This window comes from Peromyscus leucopus, chromosome 7 (assembly GCF_004664715.2).
Source record: "Peromyscus leucopus breed LL Stock chromosome 7, UCI_PerLeu_2.1, whole genome shotgun sequence".
NCBI lineage: Eukaryota > Metazoa > Chordata > Mammalia > Rodentia > Cricetidae > Peromyscus > Peromyscus leucopus.
This window is the reverse complement of record NC_051069.1, coordinates 109,895,220-109,912,252: the sequence shown is the minus strand read 5'-3', so window position 1 is coordinate 109,912,252 and position 17,033 is coordinate 109,895,220. Positions and strand designations below refer to the sequence as shown.

The following is a 17,033-nucleotide window of genomic DNA, read 5'->3' as shown; positions in this document are numbered from 1 at the left end:
GGACAGAGCAGGACCCATCATAAGGAACAAAACCAAGCCAAACCCCACCCACCCAGTGTGAAGTTGCCTTTACCTCACAGTGTGGGAGGTTGGCAGTGCAGCCCTGACCAGCCTAGTGGTGAGGGCTGTTGGTGTGACTGGCCAGTCAGTGGTGAGGGCTGTTGGTGTGACTGGCCAGCCCAATGGTGAGAGCTGTTGGTGTGACTGGCCAGCCCAGTGGTGAGGGCTGTTGGTGTGACTGGCCAGCCCAATGGTGAGGGCTGTTGGTGTGACTGGCCAATCAGTGGTGAGGGCTGTTGGTGTGACTGGCCAGTCAGTGGTGAGGGCTGTTGGTGTGACTGGCCAGTCAGTGGTGAGGGCTGTTGGTGTGACTGGCCAGCCCAATGGTGAGAGCTGTTGGTGTGACTGGCCAGCCCAATGGTGAGGGCTGTTGGTGTGACTGGCCAGCCAATGGTGAGGGCTGTTGGTGTGACTGGCCAGTCAGTGGTGAGGGCTGTTGGTGTGACTGGCCAGTCAGTGGTGAGGGCTGTTGGTGTGACTGGCCAGTCAGTGGTGAGGGCTGTTGGTGTGACTGGCCAGTGGTTTCTGAGACATTCTCACGTATGAAATGGGAACAACACGCACAGTTCAGGATTTGTGTGGTGATCAGCCAGGCTGATGGTGTCTCCATGGCACTTGAAGTTCATCGACACAGCCCGCCCTCCTCAGCAGCTGGCCTGTCACTCTGCATTATAAATCCAAGTGTGACTTTTGTCCTTGTTCCAGATGACATGTGGGCATCTGAGCCAGGGGGCCCTGGAGTCACAGATGAGAGAGCTGATCTACACGGACTCGGATCTTGTGATTACCCCAATTATCGACAACCCCAAGGTGCAGAGAGACTCGAGGATTCTGGGGAGGGCGGGGGAGGGCATGTCAGCACATTCTTGCCTCACTGACTCTTTCCTGTCCTGTGTGTCACATGGCCACAGTCACAGCCCTCTGCTGTCACTTGTCTGCTTGTCCTCTGTGCCCCGTATCCACTCTGCAGCTCTCCCTCTGCTCACACACCTCTGCCACTCTCCCTCTGCTCACACACCTCTGCAGCTCTCCCTCAGCTCGCACACCTCTGCCGCTCTCCCTCAGCTCACACACCTCTGCAGCTCTCCGCTCTCGCTCTGCTCACACACCTCTGCCACTCTCCCTCTGCTCACACACCTCTGCCGCTCTCCCTCAGCTCACACACCTCTGCCGCTCTCCCTCTGCTCACACACCTCTGCAGCTCTCTGCCTCTCCCTCTGCTCGACACACCTCTGCAGCGGGCACTCTCCGCTCTCCCTCTGCTCACACACCTGCAGTGGGCACTCTCCGCTCTCCCTCTGCTCACACACCTCTGCAGTGGGCACTCTCCGCTCTCCCTCTGCTCACACACCTCTGCCACTCTCCCTCTGCTCACACACCTCTGCAGCTCTCCGCTCTCCCTCTGCTCGCACACCTGCAGCGGGGATTTTTTATCCTGCTTGATCACACTTGTCACATGCCGAGGAGGGCCACCGACCTCCAGACCCCAGACCTCAGCTCTCAGTCCCATCTAGTCTCCAGTCCCACTAGATGCTCGGGTCACTCGGGTGTGGCTGAGCAGGGCTCACTGGCTGGGGAAGAGCGGGCAGGTCACACAGACCGGTCTCTTAGATGGTGTCCAGACTGATGGTGGAGACAGTGTGGCCCTGGGGTCTCAGCTCCTGGTGTGCCCTCTGCTTCTGTAACGACAGTGGTTGCTGAGGTGACGAGGACTCACTGTGACGTAGTCTCTGTCCGTCACTTTGATTTCCAGCCCCATACGCTCAGCTTCTGCCTCCCGCTCTGTTTTGTCCTTCCTGCTTCATTTTTTGAAAATTTCTTTCCAAATTAATTTGTGGAATTTCCACATTGCTCTTGTGGAGCATGTTGATTTCCTAGATAGACAGCCTTTGCCTTACATAACCTTCTCTCAGAATGGAGTCTCCCATGAGTCAGAGTCTGATGTGTAGTGGAGTGTTCTCCAGTGGGCTTTTCAGAGCAGCCTGGGATTCCATGGGCTGTGAGTCTCTTCCTTATTTCCTTACTCAAGGTTGCTGAGAAATGTTTGTTTTTTAGCCCCCCCCACCCTTGGGTTTCTCTGTGTAGCCCTGGCTGGCCTCAAACTCAGAGATCCGCCTGCTTCTGCCTCCCAAGTGCTGGAATTAAAGGCGTGCATCACCACTGCCTAGCCTTAAACTATTTTTATCTAAACATTTTAAAGCTCTATTTTAAAAGTTAGTTTTAGACTCAGGGAGAAGGTTCGGGGTTCGAGGAGGCCTTGCTTGCTGTTACTCTGCCCAGCCCGAGTCTCCTGAGGCCCTTGGGTTAGCAGGCCCGAGTTAGTGGCCTCAGTGCTCCCACTGATTCCACACACTGTAGCTCTGATGTCCTTTGTCACCCTTGAGCCTCCTCCATCTCCTGTCCCTGTCTGTCACAGCCGGGACACTCTGCTGAGTGATGGGCAGGTATTTTGTGAAGTGTTAAAATTTCTCTGAGCTTTTCTTGTCATTGGAATAACAAGAATTACAGCATCGGATTGGGGAAAGACTGTCATTTCATCGTTTTTGTCAAGAACGCTGTCGGTCGTGAGTGTTAAGTCCGCAGAGTTCTGCAGAAGGCGTGTTCAGCTCTCAAGGTGTAGGGCCACTGATCTGAACTTGCGTTTCTCAAATGAAGTGTGTGATAAACCATTCCCGTGTTACTATCTTCTGGAACGGCTCTTCCCTTCTCAAATACCGCCAAGTCCCGACTGTCCTTTTACACCGCAGTCTGATTTTCTTCCACTGACCCTGTCCTCGCCAAATCAAGACCTCAGCCCACCTTCCCCCCTCCCACTGACCCTGTCCCCGCCACATCAAGACCTCAGCCCACCTTCCCCCCTCCCACTGACCATGTCCACGTCACATCAAGACCTCAGCCCACCTTCCCCCCTCCCACTGACCATGTCCCCGCCATCATCAATGACCTCACGTCACTCAGCCTTACCACCTTCCACCCTCCCACTGACCATGTCCACGTCACATCAGCCTAACTACTTGCTTCTTTGTTGTTTTTAGAAGTGTTTGTCTGTGAAGTATCTGTCTGTAATTTTGTCCTGCCTGGTTTTGAATTGTTGAAGTAATAATTTTATTGTTCAGCAGCTGTTTGCCTTGTTCCCCACTCAGAGTCTCAGATCTCTGACTGCAGGGTCACATGCTCAATGACTGCACTCCTCAGGGCAGCACCCAGTGGATACTTTTCAGATTCCTTGATTTCTAATGAGAGGCAGATTAGCCAGTTGTCGGCAGAGCTCCTGTGAGGCTTTGTCTTACTTAAGATATTGGTTGAAATGGAAAGAAGCAATCTATCTTTATGTCTTCTAATCTCCACTGGCACTGTTGAATTCTTTTTGCTTGCTGGTGCTTTGAGATAGGGTCTCGCCCTGCACCTCACTCTCAGCTCTCCTGCCTGTTCCTCCTGGGGCTGGGGCCACTGAGGGTGTCCCACACCTGGCCTGGATCCCTTTGATGCAGTTAAGATTCATTGCTCATGTTTGGCCTTGTTGGTCTGTGGTGCAGTCTCTGTTGAGTTGAAAAGGTTTCTCAACAGTGTTTTTCCTACTGTAGATAATGAAACAACCTGCAATCAAGTTTGATCCAAAAATCTTGCACCTGCCGGCATATTCTGGTAAGGTCGTGCGGCTCATCAAACCTTCGTGAACAGATGTAAATATGAACTTTATTTGCTTGCAAACAATATTTGTGTAAAGAATAACTAATTGCCTGTCTTCTTGTCAATGCTTTCGGGCTGCACCCTGTACAGCGGAAGTCACCTGCAAATGTGTCTTTGTCAGCTCTTGACTTTCTTCTGGGCCAACGCCCTCTTGCGGGTGGGAAAGCTCCTGGGGTGCTGGGGGAGAGTCCTCTGCCCTTCCCTGGTAACACCAGCGAAATGTCTGTCTTGCATGGTGCTGTGTGAGTGCCAACAGTCAGAAGTTTGGGGCTGTGTCTAAGGGATCAGGACAGTAGGGAGCAGGACTGGGTGGCTCACCCCTGTGTGGGGCGTGGCTCACCTCTGTGGGGGCGTGGCTCACCACAGCCAGTGGGGATGGTGTCTGAGTAGAGACCATTAAGAGCTTCAGTTTGTTTCCGTTCAGCCTATGAACGTCTTCTTACCTGGAGGGAACCTCAGAAATTTAGGTGTACTTTGGGTTTATCTTTTTAGTGGACCAATTCTCCATCCTGACTTGGGCACTCTGTGACTGGAATCAAATTCACAATGAACAGAATAGATGCAGACTTAAAGAAACCCACTTAAAAGTCTGGCAGGACAAGCTCGTGGATGCAAACCAAGAGTGAGCCCCAAGGAGGGATGTTCTGAGGGACCAGAGTGAAGCCGCACCAAGTGTGGCCAGAGCCAAGGACCTTTGCATGAAAACCCAGGGTATCACTCAGTCCTTCCCAGAGAGTTAGAGAACATTTGTAATGTTTTTGAAAAAGATTATTATGTACACAGTGTTCTGCCCGCTTGTCAGAAGAGGACGCCAGATCTCATTACAGATGGTTGTGAGCCACCACGTGGGTGCTGGGAACTGAACTCAGGACCTCTGGAAGAGCAGCCAGTGTTCTTAACCGCTGAGCCACCTCTCAGGCCCACATTTGTAATGTTTATAAATGAATCTGTATATAGATGGAGACCAGCCAGAATCGGCGCATTTAGATGCCATTCCTGGTTGGTCTTGGGTTTGTGTGCGAAGCTGGAGACTGGAGTCCCAGGTTTTGCCAGCCACCCTACTGATCTGGGTATGTTTAACAGTAATTTTATTAGACTTCTAAAAAGGTGTGTAGATGCGTGTGGACATACGTGTGTGTGTGTGTGTGTGTGTGTGTGTGTGTGTGTGTGTGTGTGTGGTTGCACATGTGCAAGCATGAACGCATGTGCCTGAGGATGGCCTCCAGCGGTGTCCTTAGACATGCTGTCCTCCTCTTTTGGGCAGGGTCTCTCATTGGTCCTCAATTAGGCCAGACTGGCTGGCCAGGGAGCCCCAGGGAGCCTCCTGTCTCCACCTCCTGAGTGCCAGGGTCACGTGCACGGCGTTTTTAGGTGGACTCCGGCATCATGCTCACGTCTTCATGCTTGCAAGGCCGGCCGTCTCCCTAGCTCTCTGACAGACAGCTAAAGATGTTACTACTATTACTATTATTATTATCACTGTTATTGTTTTGGTAGTTCACTGACTTAGTTAAGAAGTCTCTCTGGGTAGACAAAGACAGTCCAGTGGAATGTCTCCTCAGTGGGGATGGGGTTGGTGTCTTTTCGGTTGACACTGTCATGTGTTTGATCCCTGTCTCAGCTCTGAAGTTCCGTGTTCTTCTGCTTCTCACGCAATGTCTGCTCAGCCCTTACTATGTCACGCACGCTCCCTCTGCTCCTTCCTTCCGCAGTGGATAAGTTGCTGGTTCTGAAGGACCAAGACTGGAATGATTTCCTGCAGCAAGTGTGCTCCCAGATCGACTCCAGCGAGAAGAGCACAGGGGTGTCACGGGCCAAGCTGAACCTCCTGTGCTATCTGTGTGTGGTGGCTACTCACAAGGAGGTGGCCACCAGGCTGCTCCACTCCCCACTGGTAGGTACTGCAGGGTGAAGTGCCTCCCAGGGACATGCCACCTGCCTCCTGCTGGTGGCTTTTGTATTATTTTTTTTTTTTTTTTTTGGTTTTTTGAGACAGGGTTTCTTTGTGTAGCTTTGCACCTTTCCTGGATCTCACTCTGTAGACCAGGCTGGCCTCGAACTCACAAAGATCCTCCTGGCTCTGCCTCCCAAGTGCTGGGATTAAAGGCGTGCACCACCACCGCCCGGCCGGCTTTTGTATTTTGAGGACACTAGTAAAGAGCTTGGGGCCTGAGGTTCACCTCAGTAGTAGAGTGGTTCCTTAGCCTGACCACAGCATGGGGTACTGCCTTCTGCACTGAGATAGACAATAAAAACAGTAAACCACAGACTAAACAGTTTATTTATTCATTCATCTATTTGTCTGTCTATTTATCTATCTATCTATCTATCTATCTATCTATCTATCTTTTATTTTTGTAGTGTTACTAGGGATTGAACCTAGGGCCTTATACAGGCTAGGCAAGTGCTCTACCACTGAGCCACATCCTAGCTTAGTTTTTATTTTGAGCCACTGTCTAAGTTTCCCATGCTTGCCTTGAATTCATTCTGTAGCCTAGTCGGGTCTTGAACATATGTTCCTCCTAGCTCATCTTCCCAAGTAGCTGGGATTATAGGCCTGTGTCACGAGGTCCAGTTGGTTACAATTATAATTTGATTTAATTACAAAAAAAAGGTGATTTATTGATATCGTAGATTCATGAAAATTACCCTCAACTCCTTCCTCGAAGCAGTTGTGTAGACAGTGATTTTGAACTGTGGCTTTGTAATATTCCGCCTGCCATTTTTGTTCCGTGTTGCCCGGGATCCATTGCGCCTGTCTGTAACCAAGAGACAGACCTCATGCTGCTGTGGGTCACCTGGACAGACACCAGAGTTTCTGATGTATAAAAGGACATAAAACCTCAGAGTCCTCACTTCCTGTTTTCCTGGGAGAATTTTTCTTTGGTGGGCCTCATTGGTAACCCCTGGGGATCTGCAGAGTTTCTCAAATCATCCTCTGGGAGGAACGACAGTGGCTGGGTGATGTTTTCTACTGGGCCCCCAAGTTGGCTGAAGAAGTTTCAGTTTATTTTGCTCCTAAGTCCGTATGTATTTGGCTGTCTCTTGAGGGTGGGGAGTCAAATATTAGTCAAGTGGTAGGACAAATCAAACATTTGTTCTTATTTTTTTTTAAGATTGTTTTTATTTTTTAATTATGTTTGTGTGCGTGCGTGAGCGCGTCAGATGCTCTTGGAGGCCAGAGGAAGTTGTCAGATCCCCTGGAGTTGAAGTTACAGGTGCTTGTAAGACACTGTGGGTGCTGGGAATTGAACCTGGGTTCTCTGTAAGAGCACATGCTCTTAACTGCTGAGCCGTCTCTCCGTGCCCTGCTGTTTATTTTTGTTTGTCTTGTTGGCAACTGGCTATGTTTGTCATCTGTCAGTTCTCACTCAGCATATAAACTCCCTGTTAATTCAGACATTGCTTTGGATGCCCTGCTGAATAAAACTTACACTTTGATGTTTTCTTTATTAAATTCTAGTTCCAGTTGCTAATCCAGCATTTGCGAATAGCTCCAAACTGGGATATGTAAGTAACATTCGTATTTTAAAAGACTTTCTTGGTGGTGTTATAGCTATTGCCAGGCATCTCAGCATGAGCTCAGTCCTCAGTCACCCTATGGGAACTTGAGGGCCACACGTCCCTCACAGCACGGAGAGACGAGAAAGCGGCTCCTGCTGTGTTTTCCAGTCCCGAATGGCGCACTCTGCTCTGCAGGCCCTCGCTTTCCTGAGTGACCTGGGCTATGCTGCCGCGTCCCCTGTGCCTTTCCTTCCCCGGGGCAGGAGCTTCCCATGGTGCATGGAAGTCAACAGGACGGTCATAGGTGCTCACTCTATGGATGCTTAGGCTCTGGCTCTCCTTGCTGGTTGGGACTTGATCACATGATGGAACTGTTTCCTGAGTCTTCCCTTTCTGAGGAGTTTACGTGGGATACAGAGGTGTAGGGTTGAGACCCCAGATCTGCCCCCTGTGCAGGTCACATTCCCTGCTGAACCACAGTGTCCTCATCGGCAAGTGGGGGTTGTGTTACCCTCTCAGCGGGTCACCGAGTAAGGCCTGGTTCTGAGTCTGCTCCGTGTTGGGGAGTGCTGTGATTATCTGGTCACTGTCACCTTGGAGACTCATAAAGGAATGCGTGGTCGCTGTGGCTGGCAGAGGTGTGACAATAGTTACTCCGCCATGCTGGTGAAATACGAGGACAAGCGATGGGAATGTGCAAAAAGCTTTGGAGGGAAATGTTTCTGGCATCTCAGCCGCTGTCCTCTGGGATGCTGGGCAACAGCTGAGCATTTTGCCACTGTGGAAACTGAGTCTGTTTGACAGATGTTGTTTTTTCTCTGGTCTGGAGCTTCCCCTGCTGACTTGAAAGTGGTTCTATTCTTTTCATTCACTGTTTAAAAACCTTTTTACTATTTAAATTGAACTTCATTTGTAAAAAAAAAAAAAAGTGTTTAATTTTTTTTTTCAATGAGGAAGGGTCTTACTGTGTAGCCCAGGCTGGCCTTGAACTCTTAGCTTGATGCCTTCTGAGTCCTGGGGTTAGAGGTGTGTGCCACTGTGTCCGTCGGGGGAGGCTTTGATCGGATGAAGTGGTGGATGGACAGTGGGTTCTCTGCGGCCCTCTTACTTTCTTTCATATGCTGCTTTCAATTTTCCCATTTCCCTCATTTTGCCAAGTTTGTCCTACATACAGGAACACAAGTTTAGTAAGGCCTGTTGTGATTTTCTGTGTCTGTTCTTCCCACAACACACGTGTTTTGAATATTATTGCTAACTTGAGACCATTTCCCATCCTCCTGCTTCTGTCCCACCCCCCCCCAGCACTGGGGTACAGGTGTACGCATCACCGAGTCTGGCTTTCTACATGGGTGTTGGGGATTTGAACTCAGGTCCTCAAGCTTGCGCAGCATGAGCCCTGACCCACTGAGCCGTCCTCCGCAGGCCCGATCCAGTGTTTAAAGGCTGCTTGCGTCTCAAATGCCTGGTGATGTTTGGTTCCTAGTTTATGTCAGGAGGTGGGTGCCCGGTTGGGGTTTGCTGCCTGGCCCACAGGCTCCCTGGAAGTCCACCTGGCTGAAGGCAGCATGCCGAGGCCCTCCAGCGGTTTGGTTGGGGTTTCCTCTGGAGCTGGCTCTCTCCTTTGTCCTTGTCTTAGTCAGTTTTCTGTTGCTGTGTGACGACCCTGTGACCAAGGCGACTTAGCGAAGAGGGAGTTTATGTCACAGGGGTGCGAGTCTATGACTGTTGTGGCAAGGATCATGTTACCAAACAGGCAGGTGTGGCAGCAGGAGCGGCTGAGGGCTCACGTCGCGATCTGCAGTTTGGAGGCAGAGAATACTCACTGGGAGTGCCTGGACTTTTGAAACCTCAAAGCCCACCCCCAGTGACACACAGCTCCTCCAGGAAGGCCACACCTCCTAATCCTTCCTAAACAGTTCCACCAACTAGGGACCAAGTATTCTAACAAAAGCCTGTGGGGGCCGTTCTCATTCAGATCACTGCAGGCCCCTCCCTCCCCAGCCCCACTATAGGGATGGCAGACATGGCTCCCCACATCTGCCCCTGTGTCCTCCGCAGCACGGATCACTTGCTGTGGGGATGTCTCCTGTCTTCCCTGAAGGCCTGCTCTTCCCAGTGGCTCCTAGGAGGGTTTTTGTTTTTTTTTCATCATGCTCTGTTGGCTCCATCTTTCTGAGTCACATAGGGTTCTGCTCCACTTCCAGCCTTTCTTTTGATTTACGGTTATTGCACAGGTAAATGAATCTTTCTTTCATCTCAGCAGACTCCTGAGGGGCCTGTGTTTAGTCAGCTTTCATCAAGGAGAGGGGATTTCTTGTATGTTTTCATGTTTGGGACTTACTTGGTTGTGGTTTAAAGTTTTTGGTATTTGTTGTGTGAGACACACAGAAGCAGCACTCACCTGCAATCCTCAGGAAGCTGAGGCAGGAGAATCAGGAGTTCAAGGCCGTGTAACGAGATCCCCATCTCACAGAACCAGCGAGAGTTGAGGCTTGTCAGGGCAGGCTCTGCTGTGGGAGGGGAACACATGTTCCCCTGGCCACACTTCTGAGTCTAACTTGTTTCCTGAAGTGAGTCCTGCAAAGCTTTTTCTAAGAAACCAAGAAAGTATGAGAGTGTGGATTTTAACTCCTCACCATGTTAGTTTTCAGTGAGAAAAAGGTTTTAAACGTTTGATTCTTTCACAGTTTCATCCACATGCAGTGCGCTTTGACCATATTCCCGCCACCATCCTTCCTCAGTCCTGCTTCCCACCAAACCTCTTTCCTCATTCTTCTTCCGGGACGTTTTTTCCCCAATGGAAAAAAAAAAATTAATCAACATGACTTTTCTACATTGCTTTTTTCAGATCACTCTGAAGCATTGATTAGTACTTTACCAATGTCCTTTTCTGCGGGATACCAGAAGCCCGCTCATGAAAACCAGTGTTTATTAAAACAGAAGAATAGAGGCTGGTGGGTGGTGCAGCAGGTAGGAGCTAATCCCAGGGGGTTAGGGATCGAACTATCTGCAGCTCCAGTTCCAGGGGATCGGACGCCCCCTGCTGGCCACCCTGGGCACTGTATGCACATGGTACACATGTATATTCAGGCAAAACACAAACACATATAAAATAAAAATAAAGGGGAAAGTTAAGCAAAATAGAAAAGCACTCATAGACTTCTAATGGTAGGGTTTTCTATCTATACGTTTTATAAGCCACAGACTGTCTAAACTTGGACACTGATTCATGTTCCCTGTGCATGTGGTAAGGCCTTTCCCTGGAACGTGGGCCTGCGCTGTCTAAAAGTGTGTATTTGAGTGGGCGTGTGCACACTCCAGTGCGCACATGGAGGTCAGAGGGTAACCGTCAGGAGTTGGCTCTCCCTTCTTCCGTGTGGGTTCCAGATTGAACTCGGGTTGTCAGACTTGGCTAGCAGTGGTGTTTGATGCCTGGCTGCACCTCAGAGCCTGTGTTCTCTCTCTCCAGACGGTCCAAGGTTGCTCGCGTCATCGGCTTGCTGGCCTCGCACACAACAGAACTTCAGGAAAATGTGCCCGTTATCGAGGTGATGTTTTTTTGTTACTGACATGTTTTGTGTGGCAGAACAGATTGCTTTTGGTTTTGTAGTTTAGAGCACACAGTTTTCATTGTCCTTTTTTTTTTTTTAATTTTTCGAGACAGGTTTCTCGTGTAGCTTTGGTGCCTGTCCTGGATCTTGCTCTGTAGACCAGGCTGGCCTCGAACTCACAGAGATCCGCCTGCCTCTGCCTCCCAAGTGCTGGGATTAAAGGCATGCACCACCACCACCCGGCTTGTTGTCCTTCATTTAATTTTAATTTGAGGCATTGTGGTTGTTGTAAGACACAGACCTTGCGGCCCTCCCAGCCCTGGGCTCTGACTCACAGTTCAGGCTCGTATAGAATTTGGCCTCTCGTTGGAGGCGACAGAGGCATGGGCTGGTTTCAGATCCCAGCTCACAGTTAAGTCAGTTTCTTCTGGGTTCTCACCATGAGTTTAACATTCGCCCCCTTGTCCTGGGACAGTTGTCCTCTGACAGGTGGGCCCAGTGCTTGAAGTCTGCATGCACTGAAGCATTTTCTGGAACCAGTGTTGCTCACCCCTGCCTTCCTTAGTGCTGGGGTCTCACTGAGGGCCCACACTTGCTGGACAAGCACTGGTGTTAGGAAGGGGTTTGGCAGGTGTGGTGGTGAACCCCTTAACCCTAGTAGAGGCACACCTGGTCTAGTAGGCATCCAGCTCAGCCAAGGCTGCATAGTGAGACCCTGACTCAGACAACTGAGTAAGGAAAAAAGAAAGGGTTTTATGTAGTTACCCAGAGACTCCAGGCCTGCAGGGAGAGTGCTACCACACTAGTTACCCAGCGACTCCAGGCCTGCAGGGAGAGTACCACCACTGTGTATCTGTATCAGCTCTGGGAGAGCTGACGGCTTCCTTCTGTCTCTCCTGCTAACTGGCAAAGGTCTTTATCCTCAAGAGTCAAGTAGCTGAACATCACCAATGGTCTTCAGGGCTAAAGACGGGAACTTGGGGTTGGTGGGAGATTTGTAGGGCTGGAGCTGGGATGTGGTGTTGGATCTGTAGGGGGATCATTTGGTCAAGAGGACTTCCTGCAGTGATGGCTTACCTGGTGAGAGGCTGAGGGACGTGAGGGAAGCAACATTCCTCACAGGGTGAACCAGAGGTGAAGCTGTCACCATGCCTCAAGAACCAGGATGTGAGCGTAGGGAAAACTGGCTGTGGGGACTGCTGGGAGGCAAAGCCAGTGAGTGTTCAAGGCCACACGGTAGAGACTCGTGGGGTCTGACTGGGGCTCAGGATTTGATTCCGAGCGAGAGAGGGGGATCCTAGGGGGTGCATGAACCATGAATTCCTGGGCGTGGCTTCTGTCTGATGTAATCCCTCTGGTGAAAATGATGGAGAAGCTTCTGTCAGAGGGTAGGGACGTGGTGAGCTGCAGCATGTTAGCATTGTGAAACTGGGTGGTCCAGGTTAGGCAGAATGAGGAAACGCTGAGAAGAAGGCGTTAGGCTGGCTTGCATGTAGCTGGCTGGGCGCCTCAGAGTGTCTGTGCACACTCTGTGTGTCAGGCCACCTCAGAGTGGCTGTGCACACTCTGTAACAGGCCACCTCAGAGTGGCTGTGCACACTCTGTGTGTCAGGCCACCTCAGAGTGGCTGTGCACACTCTGTAACAGGCCACCTCAGAGTGGCTGTGCACACTCTGTAACAGGCCACCTCAGAGTGGCTGTGCACGCTCTGTCAGGCCACCTCAGAGTGGCTGTGCACACTCTGTAACAGGCCACCTCAGAGTGGCTGGCGCACTCTGGAGAAGCTAAGAACCTGGTAGCTTCTTGTGCACTAGGTTGGAGGCCTCAGCAGTCTTCGTCTGGTGCTGAAGGCCTGGAAGATTCCTGAAGAGATGGAAGGCCAAAGAAACTGGAGTCTGCTGTCAGCCCGGGATGGTGACAGCAGCAATAGGGTCGATGAATCAGTAAGATGTGGAGGCAGGCAGGCAAAAAGCAAAGGCTGTTCTGAGGACCTCCTCATGTCTGGGCTGTCTGGGGAAGGTGGTGTGCTTAGGGTGTGTCTTCTACAGAAAACCTAACCGAGAAAGCCCTTGCAGGTCTGCCCAGAGGCTTGTCTCCAGTTAAGCTGACAGCCTGGACTGGCCATCGCTCACCTCCCCAGACATACATGTACCTAGGCTTGTTTCTCGGTTGTTCTTTGCTGGCTGTTGACAGATTTGCTGATCACTACGATAACATCTGAAGGCAGAAGAAGCCAGCAGTATCAATTCTATGTTTAATGTTCAGAATGCTGCATCATCGTCATATACCTGCAAATGAAAGCCAGAACGACATGTCAGGTTGTCATCATGTCCAAACTCCAAACTCCATACGATCATAAACGTTGGAAGGGGCTGGGGAGCAGTGACTTTCCCAGGCTGCTGGTGGGAATGTCGATGGGCACGGCCATTCTGGAAAACCTGCTGTGTCTCCAGAGCTGAGGACATCTTTCCCTGCTGTCCAGCGTCTTGCTACCCCGTGGCTCTGTGTCCTGCATGGCACATGGAGGGGTGTGTATCTGTGGTGTCCTCTGTATTAACCCCACATCTAGCAGAACGGACGGAGTGTGTCATGGCCACCCCACATGGCCACCCCACAAGGCATCAGCACTGGCAATAACGAACTGCAGCCCCGGGCTGGAGTGGAGCTCATGGTTGACGCTCAGCATGGACACGAGTGGGACATACCATGAAATGACCCATCTGGGAACTGAGAAACGTCCAGGGGCTGTGGCTGCTATGTCCACAGGGCCAGCTCCCCTGGGTTCCATCAGGGAACTCAGCTGTTCACATGCTCGCGTGAATCCTGGCCCTCTTCTGTGGGGAGGGCCTCCTCTTTGACAGAGAACATGGCTTCAGGAGGGACACACACAGAGCCACAAGGGAGGAAGGAGACACCCACCTCTCCCGCCAGGTCAGCCGATCCACCCTGGCCATCAGTGAGGTCACATGCCACAGCCAGGTCTCTCTCACGTCCCTAGATCCCCTTTTAGATGTCTCCAGGTAGATGTCACCGAAGGAATCTGAAGACGAGGGCTGCCTTATGGCATGATGAGGGAAGCTAGGCCAGAGATCAGCCCTGAAGCTGAGAGGCTTCCTCTGTTCCCATGGAGTCTCATGCTAAGGACCTGTGTCATTGGCTGAAGGAATTCCCTGGGGTCTGTGTAATGGATATCCTCAGTCACCTGGGACCTGCAGTCACCCCAGTCTCCTGCCTCCATACCTATGGCCGGTCCTGGTGCTTGCTCTTACCGTTGTCCGTGGAGAGCACGTGGCCATCAGTGCCTGGGTCAGGCTGTGGCCAGGCCGCCTCCCCGGGGTTCTGTTTCCTTCCCCTGTAGTTTCCCTTCCTGGCTGCTGCTCTTGTTTTATTAGGTTGAGATGTAGGGGAAACACCGTTCTTGTTTTTTTTCTCACTTCGTGTTATACAATTTTCCCCATGGTTTTATTTTACTTTTGTGTGTAGTGTGTGAATTTGTTCGTATCCATGTAGGTGCACGTGTGCCCGTGAAGGCCAGAGGTTGATGTCAGGGGTCTTCTACCATCACACTCTCCACCTTGTCTTTCAGACAGAGTCTCTCACCAACTGTCTGGACCGGCTGGCCAGTAGCTTGGGGATTTGTACCCAAGCTGTCTTTGTACCCCAGTACTAGGGTCACAGATATGCATGACCATGTTTAACTTTCATGTCAGTGCTGCAGGTCTGAACTCAGGTCCACATACTGAGTCTTCTCACCAGCTCCCATATTCACAACTTCAACAGAATATTCTATTTGGCAGAAATTGAAAATATTATATTCAGTTCCAAATGTGTTATTGGTTAAGGTAAGCACTCTCTGGTCACGTGACACAGATGTTCCCAGTTGTCAGAGACAACCCCACACCTGGAAACGTCAGGTGCCAGCTGCCAGCCAGTCAGCAAACTCAGGGTCCCTGACCTGGTGTGTGTACTGCAAGATGAAAATCCGTGTTCTGCAAATCATCCATCCCTGGGGGAGACAGATTTTGGCCATCTGGCTATACCCCTGAACTCCACGGAAAGAAGTAGTGTATGTTTAGCTGTTAGGTAGACTATTTTGAAGTAAACACACATATAATGAACTAAATTTTGTTGAATAATGGGGAGTTTACACAGTATGTTGAAATAGCTCTAGGTAAACCTTTCTGGTACCATATGTGTGTGTGTGTGTGTGTGTGTGTGTGTGTGTGTGTGTGTGTGTGTGTGTGTGTGTGTTTTATTTCTTTCCCCCAGACAGGGTTTCTCTGTGTAGCCCTGGCTGACCTGGAACTTACTCTGTAGACCAGGCTGGCCTTGAGCTCACAGAGATCCGCCTGCCTCTGCCTCCTGAGTGCTGGGATTAAAGGTGTGCGCCATCACATCCCACTGTATCTACATTTTAATTTTTTTTTCTTTTATCCACTTTAAAATACTTTTGTTCTAAGTAATTGGCTGGGTCCATTTCAGCAGCCGCTAGGGGGCAGTCAAGCTCTGAGGAGGATGTGGCAGTTTGTCTTTAATCTGGAAGTCTGGCTCTGGAGGGTTAGCAGGTACTGGTTACATCTTACAGTGTTTAGAAGTTTCTGCTCAGTATCTGGCAGTTGCGTCGGTCAGTTTCTGTTTGGGAGTTACCAAGATCAACGTAATCCTTGGCAGCCTTTCTAGAAGAAGGCAGACTTGGCTGCCTATGTGTGATTTCCGGGGAGCCACTGGTGGACCTGTGGTTCAGAGCTCTGATCCAGTCTCTGTGAAACTCTCTGACCTGCTCGGCTCCCTCCTACCTCGCTGCATCTGCAGGAGGGTGCTGGCTAGGTCTAGGCATTCTTCTTTGGCTCTTTTTATCGAATTCCTCGGAAGAATACAGCTGTTTACTGCACTGACCAGTCTGGAGCCCTCCTTGTGGTTCTTGTGAAACAGGACGAGCCCTGGTGTGTGGTCCATGTGTTTAGTCTCAGCAAGGCAGTGGATGCATTAGGATGCTGAACACATGACTGAGCCCTGGAACTGATGGTGCAGGTTAACCCTTTCATGGACCGTTTCTTACTCTGGAAAATTTCAAAACAAAAGTGACGTGGGTAGACTGAGGCAGCTCAGTAGCTGTCGACACCTGGCCATGCTTTCTTCCTCTGTCTCCCTGCATCTTTCCCCCTATCCTTTTTTCTTTTTATCACTCTTTCTTGATGGGGCATTTTAAAGAAAATATCAGTTTATTTATAGTTACGATTTATATAATTTTATTTTTATTTACGCATATTTGTGTGTCTGTGTGTGAGTACAGATGTCCTGGAGGCTAGAAGAGGGTTTTGGATCTCCTGGAGCTGGGATTTCCAGGTGGTTGTGAGCCGCTTGGTGTGGGTTCTGGGAATCAAACCTGAGACTCCACAAGAGCAGTGGTTGTGCTTAAGCGCTGAGCTGTTGTCCTAGGCCATGCTTGGGTCCCCGGCTGTCACTTTGCACAGCCTCACCTAATTCTCTCCCTGAAACCCCTTTGGGGCTTGAGTGGTGTATGCCACACTTTTGGGGAAACCTGCATTTCATATACACAGTTGAACCCGGCTTTCTCTACAGTTTTTCTTTGCAGCATTTATTATTGTAAATATTCTGATTAGAAAAGTATTTTTCTATTTATGACAATATAGCTATATAAATCTTCCAAACACCCCTCTACAGGAAACCAAGAAATGACATTTGGAAGTGCAGGATAAAATGTGACCTGAAGGTGCTTGGGATGGGCCTGACTTGTGGCTGGAGCTTGGGTGTGGTCATTTACAGCCCCTGATGTGGCTAATTCCAGTGAACTTGCCCTTGGAGTTTTCTGGTAAACAAGCTTTTGTTTACTTTCTGTTGAAAATGTGTTCAATTAGTTAATTATACTTCAGTGAGCTTGTGGGAGCAGGACACAAAGTTATTGAAACCAAAGAAAAGCATGGAGCAAACAGACATGAATATATTTCATTAATTCTTTGAGAATGTCATGTGCTGTGGGATGTTCTGTATGTCAAATTGCTCTGATTGGTCAATAAATAAAACACTGATTGGCCAGAGGCTAGGCAGGAAGTATAGGCGGGACTAACAGAGAGGAAAAAAGAAAGAACAGGAAGGCAGAGGGAGTCACTTCCAGCCACCGCCAGGACAAGCAGCATGTAAAGATGCAGGTAAGCCACGAGCCACGTGGTAAGGTATAGATTTGTGGAAATGGGTTAATTTAAGCTA

General features: G+C 50.1%; 1 protein-coding gene across 3 annotated transcripts in view; it reads left to right on the top strand.

Moving 5' to 3' along the window:
- The window catches only part of Ulk4 (unc-51 like kinase 4), a 352,379-nt gene that overhangs the window by 21,690 nt on the left and 313,656 nt on the right, over positions 1–17,033 (top strand). For 2 of the 3 annotated variants that reach the window (XM_037208051.1, XM_037208049.1), the window contains exons 13-17: positions 766–870; positions 3,645–3,705; positions 5,463–5,644; positions 7,214–7,260; positions 10,724–10,802. In XM_037208051.1, the coding sequence (XP_037063946.1) occupies positions 766–870; positions 3,645–3,705; positions 5,463–5,644; positions 7,214–7,260; positions 10,724–10,802 (474 nt within the window). The remainder of the gene's footprint in view (positions 1–765; positions 871–3,644; positions 3,706–5,462; positions 5,645–7,213; positions 7,261–10,723; positions 10,803–17,033) is intronic. The other variant, XM_037208050.1, reaches the window with a different exon arrangement.